The sequence below is a fragment of the Silurus meridionalis genome, chromosome 25 (assembly GCF_014805685.1).
Source record: "Silurus meridionalis isolate SWU-2019-XX chromosome 25, ASM1480568v1, whole genome shotgun sequence".
Taxonomy (NCBI): domain Eukaryota; kingdom Metazoa; phylum Chordata; class Actinopteri; order Siluriformes; family Siluridae; genus Silurus; species Silurus meridionalis.
Genome location: NC_060908.1, coordinates 1 through 10,000, shown reverse-complemented (window position 1 = coordinate 10,000; position 10,000 = coordinate 1). Strand labels below are relative to the sequence as shown.

Here is a 10,000-nt window from a genome sequence, read left to right as displayed (position 1 = left end):
TGCTCAAGAATCTATAGCACTACCTTTATTTCTTTATTCTTTAGCATTTTCATGCATGTGCAAAACAAATTGTATTTTTAATAATAATAAAAATATTCACTCAAAGTGTGAGGCTGAGACAAAACAAACCTGCGGTCTGCCACTTAATATGTTCCTCAGGGAATTTAACAATGTTCCATTGCATTGCATTCGGTACACGTGTGAACTGAACCGAAAACCCTGTACCAAAACACCCCTAACAAAAACTGTCTCCTGAGGTTTACTAAGTGATTCTTTGTTTTTAAATTTATGTGCCAGGTACCTTACTGTTGTGCATGTGGCAATGCAGGCCAGAAACACATGACTACTGAGAACAGAAACCAGGGGTCTAATTACTATCAAAGTTCTTGCCATAACTTTTAAAAGCAGCAACTTGAAACAAAGGTTTAGCGATTATAGACAAGGTTACTAGTGTTAATGCACCAGCGCAACAGTTATCTCAGTGTTCTCAGGTGTTAATGTTTAGCAATAGATTTATAAATAGGGAGAAGAGTAACCATGACTAACTATACATCATTCTAAAGATCTAAGCCTCAAGCAGCGATTTCAGATCACTGTTTTTCAATGGAAAACGTATAATGAATGTATTTGCTGAATGTGTGTAAGCAGTACACAACAACAACATGCATAAAAAAGCACTACTTATATTATTATTGTAATAACGAGTAACAAACACATCCACTGCTGCTAATCCCGGTTTATTAGGAAAGAAGAGGCTCCACTGAACAACATGCTGTAAAGCATTTGTGCTCCAACCAAACAATAGTGTTGTCATTTAGATGTTAATTATTTTGTTTACATCACAGAACTTAAGCTGGTGTTTGTGTGTATGTGTTTCGGAATAACTTTTGCATAAAAACCAACATCTTGCTGGTAAAAAAAATAAAAATAAGGCTGGTAGAATATAGTGTTACATTAATGCTCTAAAATAGGCTGAATCTTTGATTGAATCTCCACTATAGGCAGGTGACCTGACATTTTTATTCTGCACCACCTTTCATTTCAAACATTTTATTTCCAGACAGTAACATTATGGAAACAAAATGACTGATGGAAAATGTAGCCAATAAGTGCAGGATTCTAACGATATATAGGAGGATTTTATTTTCTGTGAGTCTTAGTTTTATTACTATTTACTATCTCTTAATGGTCACCCAGCATGAACCAGTGATGCAGCTCTCAGCTCGACTCAAACAGCTGTTTATAGCACGTGCTAACTGTTACAATATATCTCCCTTTATGGTTTTATTGCCCATTTATTTTTATAAGAGAACTGCTTGAAAAGTAAGTGTGTGTGTGTGTGTGTGTGTGTGTGTGTGTGTGTGTGTTTGTAGTTGAGATTGAAATAGCTGCACATCAATATGAATGGTCATGACTGTTAAACAAGAGCTTGTCTGCTACCTGGTCATCAATATGAAAGTAACTCAATATTAATATCCAAACATGTAGAACAAAAGCCTTTAATGGTCAGCAGTTAATTTCTATGCAGACTGTATGAATAGAGAATGAATGAACAACTGAGTTTAGCAGGTGTCTCTCAAACAGGGGGAGGAGAAAAGGATCAGACATGGTCTCAGGTAAATGTTTGTAGGAATCTCATTTTTCAGGATATCTTCATAAAATGTTAAATATAAACTCATGAGATATGTGGCTTTCAACCCATTATTTTTCTGGATTGCTCCAGAACTGATTTCATGTATTTATATATGAAAAAAACAATGTTCAATGCAGGAAATGTATATCCATGGCACTTTATCATCTATAACTTAATATCTTTTTGAGCAAAATCAACTTTGATGATTGACAGTAAAGCTCAAAGTGTCTTCTTTCCAAAGATCTCTAAATTGTGTATGTAGCCCACTTTTACCGGGAACTGTTAACATTTTAATTTAGGTAGGGCATTTCATCTGTAAATCCCAAAATCTGTGCCGAAGGCTAAGAGATTAAAGTAATTTGGATGAAGGAACAACTAATTCAAGTATACACAGAAAAACTGCTGCTTGCAAACAGAAACATGTTTTAAATCTTGGTGATTAGTGAAAAGAAGTATTTGATGAAATGATCAATTAAAATGTAAGCATACATTGAAGTGCAGGAATAGGGTTATTAAGTTGTTGACTTCTTGGTAACTAGGAGACTAGAAGTATAACTAACCCTAACCCTAACCCTATTTTTTTTAACATGTCTATTATAAGACTAATTTAAACTTAAGGTTATGTAAAACCTAATACATTGGGATGTCAATTTAGTTTTATTAGGATGTTTAATTTACATTTCTTTACCATTACAACTGTAGTATAAGCTGTTCCATTAGTCTGGTAGCATCCTTTGTATTCCAAATAGTAGATTTTTTTTACCCTCAAGCTTGCACAAATTCTTTGTTGCTGAATGTCTTAGGTCACAGCATTACTAAAATGCCCACTTGTGAAGCACTTAATGTGCTTTTATATCATCAATTCAATACCAAAAGATCTGATTAAAGTATGAGAGCACATTAATAGGAACCGTAAGATGTAACCCTAGCTTTAGTCAAAGCTTTAATCAAGTCAAATTAGGATTTAAAAGCTGATGTAAGGTTCAGAGTGCACATTATTTTACTCACCATGGCGCGATGTTCTGTGCACGCAAGGGCAAGTCCAAATGCTCCATTTAACTGGACTACAAAGGCACAGAAAGAGAGGAGAGAGAAATAGAGAAAAGAGAAACTAATTGTATAGTATTGAGTATACACATCAGTCAACCACAAAAACTGTGTTTTTACAGGGAACATGCAATAAAGATACCTTTAAACATTTCCTCTTGCATTTGAATGAGTCATGTTGAGCAAACTGTTCCCGGCATGCGAACATTTATGTATGTGGTATATGTGTGTGTGTGTGTGTCTATGTGGAATATATATATATATATATATATATATATATATATATATATATATATATATATATATATATATATATATATATGTTTGTGTGTGGGTGTGTTGGTGAGTGTGTGTGAGAGAGAATTAAGCCCTTAATAGGTTATTTTTGTTTTCATTTTAAAGCACTTTATTCTCAATGTTTTCTTACACAAGCAATCAATATTTTTGATAATGAAGACCTCAACACAAACACACACACACACACACACACACACACCAACACATGTGTGTGTAAAATGTGTTGAGGTCTTCATTATTGAAAACAAAAATAACCTATTAAGGGCTTAATTCTCTCTCACACACGCATTTTGCATTAATGCATGCACACACACACGCACACACACACACCACCAGTGTTGGGGGTAACGCGTTACAAGTAACGTGCGTTACGTAGTAATATTACTTTTCTGGAGTAACGAGTAAAGTACGCGTTACTTTATAAATTTACACATTAATATCTGAGTAATTTTTTTTCAAGGAATGCGAGTTAGTTTTCAGTTAAATTATTTTGCATAAAAAAAAAAAAAAATACTGAATTAAAATGAACGTAGTCACGTAGAATCGCGCATTTAGACGAGCTAGTCAGAAGCTGGTCAGAAGCTAGTCAGACAGGCCAGAGCATTACATTATTGCGATGGAAGGATTCTCATTATTTTGAAATAGTCGAGGAAAAGGAGAAGGTAATAATGGTTAAGTGTAGATTATGTGTTGGTAAAAAGCTCTTGTCAACTGTAAAAAATACCACTTAAAAAAAAAAAAAAAACATCTGCATGCAAAGCACAGCACTACAGATGTGGAAGAGAGAGAGGAATGAAACCTGCACCGCGCCTCAAGCTTAACAACAAAGACTTAATTTCAGTTCACGTTCACCACCAGGTAAAACAATTAGTTCAACTGAACACAACAAATTGTTTGCTGCTGTTATAGTTGAGGAGATGTAGCCGCTGCCCACTGTGGAGGCGCCACATTTCATCAGCAAAATCTCTGTGACAGGGAAAAGGCCGGGGGTCGTGCTGCCCGATCACAAAACCTTTACAAACTATATGGACAAGGCATATATGGAAATGGAGACAGAACTAAAGAAAACTTTCGCCGACTTGGAATATGTTTCCACCACTGCAGATCTATGGACTGCTCGGAATAAAAGTTTTCCGTGGGAGACACATGTACGATGCCATCGCAGCGGAGAAAGAGAGAGAGAGAGAGAGAGAGAGATAAACTGCCACGGTCACTGATAAAAGCGTGAACTTTGTAAAAGTGTTCAGAATGTTTGAAGCTGATGATGAATGATGTAGACGAGGACGAGGTCATATTTACAGAATTGCACGATGTTTTACGAGATGACAGTGAAAGGTATGTTCTCCCTCCACATCACCGGTTTGCAGCCCACACCCTTAACCTTATATACACGAACATGTCGATACATTTAGAGGCATTTCAAGAAAACTGAGAAATAGATTCGTAATTCTGTGTGTGTGTGTGTGTGTGTGCGCGTGCGTGTGAGATAGATTGAGAAATAAGTATGTTAGGAAAGTGTGTGAGTTTGTACAGCAGTGTGATATGCTTGCTATTAAATGTCATATATACATTGTGTTCATGAGTCATACAGTGTGTGTGATAGTGTGCAATCCTAAATCCGCCAATCTCTATGTGTGTGTGTGTATGTGTGTGTGTGTGTGTGTGTGTGTGTGTGTGTGTGTGTGTGTGTATGAGGTACTGACTGTGATATTTCAGTTTCTTACCTTCAGTAGACAGCTGAACACACTGACCATCCTGATACACACACTTATACACACTACCTGTGCTATTATTATAGAGAGGGTCTGTTACTAACACACTGCAAAAAAAGGAAGAAATTAGAAATTGATGCACTGAGATATGATGTTGAAGTCACATTTTTTCTTATTTTTTCTAAATAGTTTGTTACTGTGAATATGTGATAAATCCACAAGAAGCTCCTGATGTAGTGTCTCTGTTTTAAATACTAGTTAATGGAAGTTCAGAAGATATTTCTAAAACATTTTAATAGGAAAATTGCATTTAAATAGTTCTGAAATATTCAGACCCTTCACTTTTTTAATATTATGTTAGTGTGATATTTCAATTATTCGAATTTTCTTTTTTTTCTCATGAATCTACGCTCAGTCCCCCCATAGTGACAAAGTGGAAACAGCAGAAATGTCTGTAAAATTATAAAAAATAATATATTTAAATATCACATCCACAAGTATTCAGACAATTTACTCAGTACATGGTTGAAGCTTCTTTGGCAGCAAATACAGCCTCCAGTCTTTTTGGGTTTGACACAAGAAGCTTTACACACCTGGATTGGGGGATTTGCTGCCATTCTTCAGGGAAAATCTTCTTGAGCTGGGGCAGGTTGGATGAGGAGTTTTGGTGGAAGCAACTTTCAGGTCTCTCCAGAGATGTTCAATATAGTTCAGGTCAGGGCTCTGGCTGGGCCAGTCCAGAACATTCACAGAGTCGTCCTTAATCCTCTCCTGTGTTGTCTTGAGGGTTTAGGGTCGCTATCATGTAGAAAGGTGAACCTTCAGCCCAGTCTGAGGTCCTGAGCACTGTACAAGTGATGGTTGTCCTTCAGGAACTTTGTTCCATCTACACACAGGATCTTCGGAGTTCAGTCAGAGTGACCATCAGGTTCTTGTCTCAGTTTGGCCAGGAGACCAGCTCTTAGAAGAGTCCTGATGATGTTGCAATGCATCTGAATACTTATGTAGATGTGATATTTCGGATTTATTTATTTTAATACATTTAATTAAAATTTGCTTTAACTTTGTCATTATGGAAACTAAGTGTAAATGAATAAGAAAAAAAGAAAAATAATTATAGTATCAGAGTGAAACTTAGCAGAACAAAAAAAATGAAGGGTCTGTATACTTTCTGAATGCATGGTAAAAATCATATATTTTTAACATATATAAACTAAATGAATATACCATATTATATATGCTAATCAGTTTATATTGTTGAATTGAAGTATACAGAGTTATGTGTTTGTTACAGCCATGCTCACCTGCCAGATCCAAAATGACAAACACGGTAACCAAATGCTGAAGCGTCATTTGGAGCTTCAAATATTCTGGGTTGTTCAGTGTTGATGTTAAAACCAGCAACAGATGCAGCAACTAAAGTTAAAGATAACGTATTATTAGAAATCAGTATGTTTTGTTTTTTTGCCATGCAAGCAGTTTTGTATCACTTCCTGTAATGTTTCACAACGACATTCCGTTTTAACAGAAAATTTGAGCATGACTAAAAGTTACAATACAAAATACAATAATATTGATTCACATACAGTGTAAATATATAATATGTGTAAATGAAATATAAGGTAAAAGACTTACTCAGGATCAAAACAGTGTAAATATGCCACAGATTGAATTGATGGTTGGTAAACATTTTTGTTTTCTTCATGACTTATTAAAAAAACCTCAATGCATTACACACATTGAAAATAAATGAACTTGAAAATAATCCACAAAAAAGAAAATTTAAATTCAATTTTCAACATCTGCAGTTGAACGAATGCTGTATGAAAGTGACAGTGAAAGAGAGAGACGGCTTGTGTGTGTGTGTGTGTGTGTGTGTGTGTGTGTGTGTGTGTGTGTGTGTGTGTGTGTCTGTGTGGGTGGGTGTGGGTGGGTTGCTGTAAGATGCATGTGTGGGAAAAAGTTGAGATGAGTGTTAAATCAACCACAACACACTATAAAGACATTGTTTGCCTGCACTGTTTACAGAGACACACAAAGACACACAGAGACACACGGAGAGAGGAAAGCAATGTTAAAAGATTTTGTACAAACAGAATTTGTTGTAATGGTTAGAGTAAGGAGTACATTTTTAAATTAAATTATAAATGTAAAATTTGTCAGTGGGTTTATGTACAGTATGTGTAAATCTTATAGTGAATTATTAAAAAATAATGGTGTTTAGGCATGAAACTTATGTGACTCTCAGCTAGAATTTCTGCATTAGCTCACTTTTTCTGCTCTTTCTCTTTAAGCCTGGAGGCATGTTTAACCTAGACAACCTAGAATATTTCTCCTTCCATCCCACATGAATTACTCCCACTTCAGCCAAACACAATATTCTTCAAACTTCTTCAATCATATTTAAATTAGAGATTAAATTAATTGATTGTGTCAGCTAAATCCATTTTAAAAGCCTATAACCTTTCCTGGTCATACTTCTGCACTGCCACCCGTTTTCTCTCTCGTCCCTTAAATTATCAAAAATTATCGTTTTGATTTGAAACAGCTCAGTTTCTTTTTTTAGGGTTTGGGTTAAGGTTAGCGGTTAGGGTTAAGGTTAGGTTTTAGGGTCAGGGATAGAAATTAGGGTTAAGGTTAGGTTTTAGGATTAGGATTTAGGGTTCGGGATGAAAATAGGGTTAGGGTTAGGATTTAGGGTTAGAAATTTGGGTTAGGGTTAGAGACTAGGGTTAGAGATTAGGGTTAAGGATAGAAATTAGGGTTGAGGTAAGGTTTAAGGGTTAGGGTTAGGATTTAGGGTTAGGGATAGAAATTAGGGTTAGGTTTGGGGTTGAGGTTAGCGGTTAGGGTTAGGGTTAGGTTTTAGGGTTGGGGTTAAGGTTAGCAGTTAGGGTTAGGATTAAGGGCTGGGATTTAGGGTTAGGGATAGAGACTAGGGTTAGGATTTAGGGTTAGGATTTAGGGTTAGGGTTAGGGATAGAAATTACGGTTAGGGTTAAGTTTTAGGGTTAGGGTTAGGTTAGGTTTTAGGGTTAGGTTTTAGGGTTAGGGTTAGGGGTTAGTGGTTTAGGGTTAGGGTTAGGGTTGGGTAAGAGTTAGGGTTAGGGTTAGGGTTAGGGATAGAAATTAGGGTTAGGGTTAGGTTAGGTTAGGGTTAGGTTAGGTTAGGTTTTAGGGTCAGGGATAGAAATTAGGGTTAGGTTAGGTTAGGGTTAGGTTTTAGGGTTAGGTTTTAGGGTTAGGGATAGAAATTAGGGTTAGGGTTAGGGATAGAAATTAGGGTTAAGGTTAGGTTTTAGGGTTAGGGTTAGGGATAAACCTTGGGGTTAGGTTTTAGGGTTAGTTTTAGGATTCAGGGTTAGGGTTAGGGATAGAAATTACGGTTAGGGTTAAGTTTTAGGGTTAGGTTAGGGGTTAGAATTTAGGGCTAGGGTTAGGGATAGAAATTACGGTTAGGGTTAAGTTTTAGGGTTAGGGTTAGGGTTAGGGATAGAAACTAGGGTAAGGGTTAGGTTTTAGGGATTACGTTTAAGGTTTGGGTTAGGTTTCAGGGTTAGGGTAAGTGTTTAGGGTTAGGATTTAGGGTTAGGATTTAGGGTTAGGGATAGAAATTAGGGTTAGGTTAGGTTAGGGTTAGGTTAGGGTTGGGTAAGAGTTAGGGTTAGGGTTATGGTAAAGTTTTATGGTTAGGTTTAGAGTCAGAAGTAGGTGCTAACCTTTTTGCACAGGCCATCAATGCCCCCTAATAATATTGTATTCACCTCTCATTGAGGCCTAGGGGATAAACAGTACCAAATTTCTAAATCCAAATTCTCTCTGCTCTTTTTCTCAGGGGTACAGACCATTGTGGGTTTGCCTGTAGGACCATTACCCTAAAAGATTCCCATCCATGCTCCCGGAAGTGTTTAACCAGGTCAGTAGCCATTTGTTTTTCTTTTAATATGTTGTGTTTGTGTTGTGTCATCCTGATCTAGGGTTAAGGGTAGGGTTAGGGGTTAGAAATTTGGGTTAGGGTTAGGGATAGAAATTACAGTTAGGGTTAGGATTTAGGGTTAGAAATTAGGGTTAGGTTTAGGGTTAGGATTTAGGGTTAGGGATATAAATTATGGTTAGGGTTAGGGATATAAATTATGGTTAGGGTTAGGGATAGAAATTAGGGTTAGGTTTAGGGTTAGGGATAGAGACTAGGGTTAGGATTTAGGGTTAGGGTTAAGGTTAGGTTTTAGGATTAGGATTTAGGGTTAGGGATAGAAATTACAGTTAGGGTTAGGGATAGAAATTACAGTTAGGGTTAGGGATATAAATTATGGTTAGGGTTAGGGATAGAAATTAGGGTTAAGGTTAGCAGTTAGGGTTAGGGGTTAGAGACTAGGGTTAGGATTTAGGGTTAGGGATAGAAATTACAGTTAGGGTTAGGATTTAGGGTTAGAAATTAGGGTTAAGGATAGAAATTAGGGTTAAGGTTAGCAGTTAGGGTTAGGATTTAGGGTTAGAAATTAGGGTTAAGGTTAGCAGTTAGGGTTAGGGATAGAAATTAGGGTTAGGGTAGGGTAGGGTCAGGGTCAGGGTTAGGGTTAGGGTTGGGGTTAGGGGTTAGAGACTAGGGTTAGGATTAAGGGCTGGGATTTAGGGTTAGGGATAAACAGTACCAAATTTCTAAATCCAAATTCTCTCTGCTCTTTTCTCAGGGTACAGACCATTGTGGGTTTGCCTGTGGGACCATTACCTAAAGATTCCCATCCATGCTCCCGGAAGTGTTTAACCAGGTCAGTAGCCATTTGTTTTCTTTTAATATGTTGTGTTTGTGTTGTGTCATCCTGATCTAGGGTTAAGGGTAGGGTTAGGGTTATGGTAAAGTTTTATGGTTAGGTTTAGAGTCAAGTAGGTGCTAACCTTTTTGCACAGGCCATCAATGCCCCTAATAATATTGTATTCACCTCTCATTGAGGCCTAGGGATAAACAGTACCAAATTTCTAAATCCAAATTCTCTCTGCTCTTTTCTCAGGGTACAGACCATTGTGGGTTTGCCTGTGGGACCATTACCTAAAGATTCCCATCCATGCTCCCGGAAGTGTTTAACCAGGTCAGTAGCCATTTGTTTTCTTTTAATATGTTGTGTTTGTGTTGTGTCATCCTGATCTAGGGTTAGGGTTAGGGATAAACAGTACCAAATTTCTAAATCCAAATTCTCTCTGCTCTTTTCTCAGGGTACAGACCATTGTGGGTTTGCCTGTAGGACCATTACCTAAAGATTCCCATCCATGCTCCCGGAAGTGTTTAACCAGGTCAGTAGCCATTTGTTTTCTT

The 10,000-nt window shown here is 37.0% G+C and overlaps 1 protein-coding gene across 1 annotated transcript in view; it reads right to left on the bottom strand.

The window, feature by feature from the left end:
• Window positions 1-6,577, bottom strand: part of LOC124379308 (integrin alpha-X-like) — a 12,451-nt gene extending 5,874 nt beyond the window's left edge. The window contains exons 1-4 of the mRNA XM_046839571.1: window positions 6,325-6,577; window positions 5,994-6,105; window positions 4,702-4,796; window positions 2,642-2,697 (exon numbers count right to left, since the gene is read on the bottom strand). Of these exons, the coding sequence (XP_046695527.1) occupies window positions 2,642-2,697; window positions 4,702-4,796; window positions 5,994-6,105; window positions 6,325-6,394 (333 nt within the window). The 5' untranslated portion in view covers window positions 6,395-6,577. The remainder of the gene's footprint in view (window positions 1-2,641; window positions 2,698-4,701; window positions 4,797-5,993; window positions 6,106-6,324) is intronic.
• Between the last annotated feature and the right edge of the window lie 3,423 nt (window positions 6,578-10,000).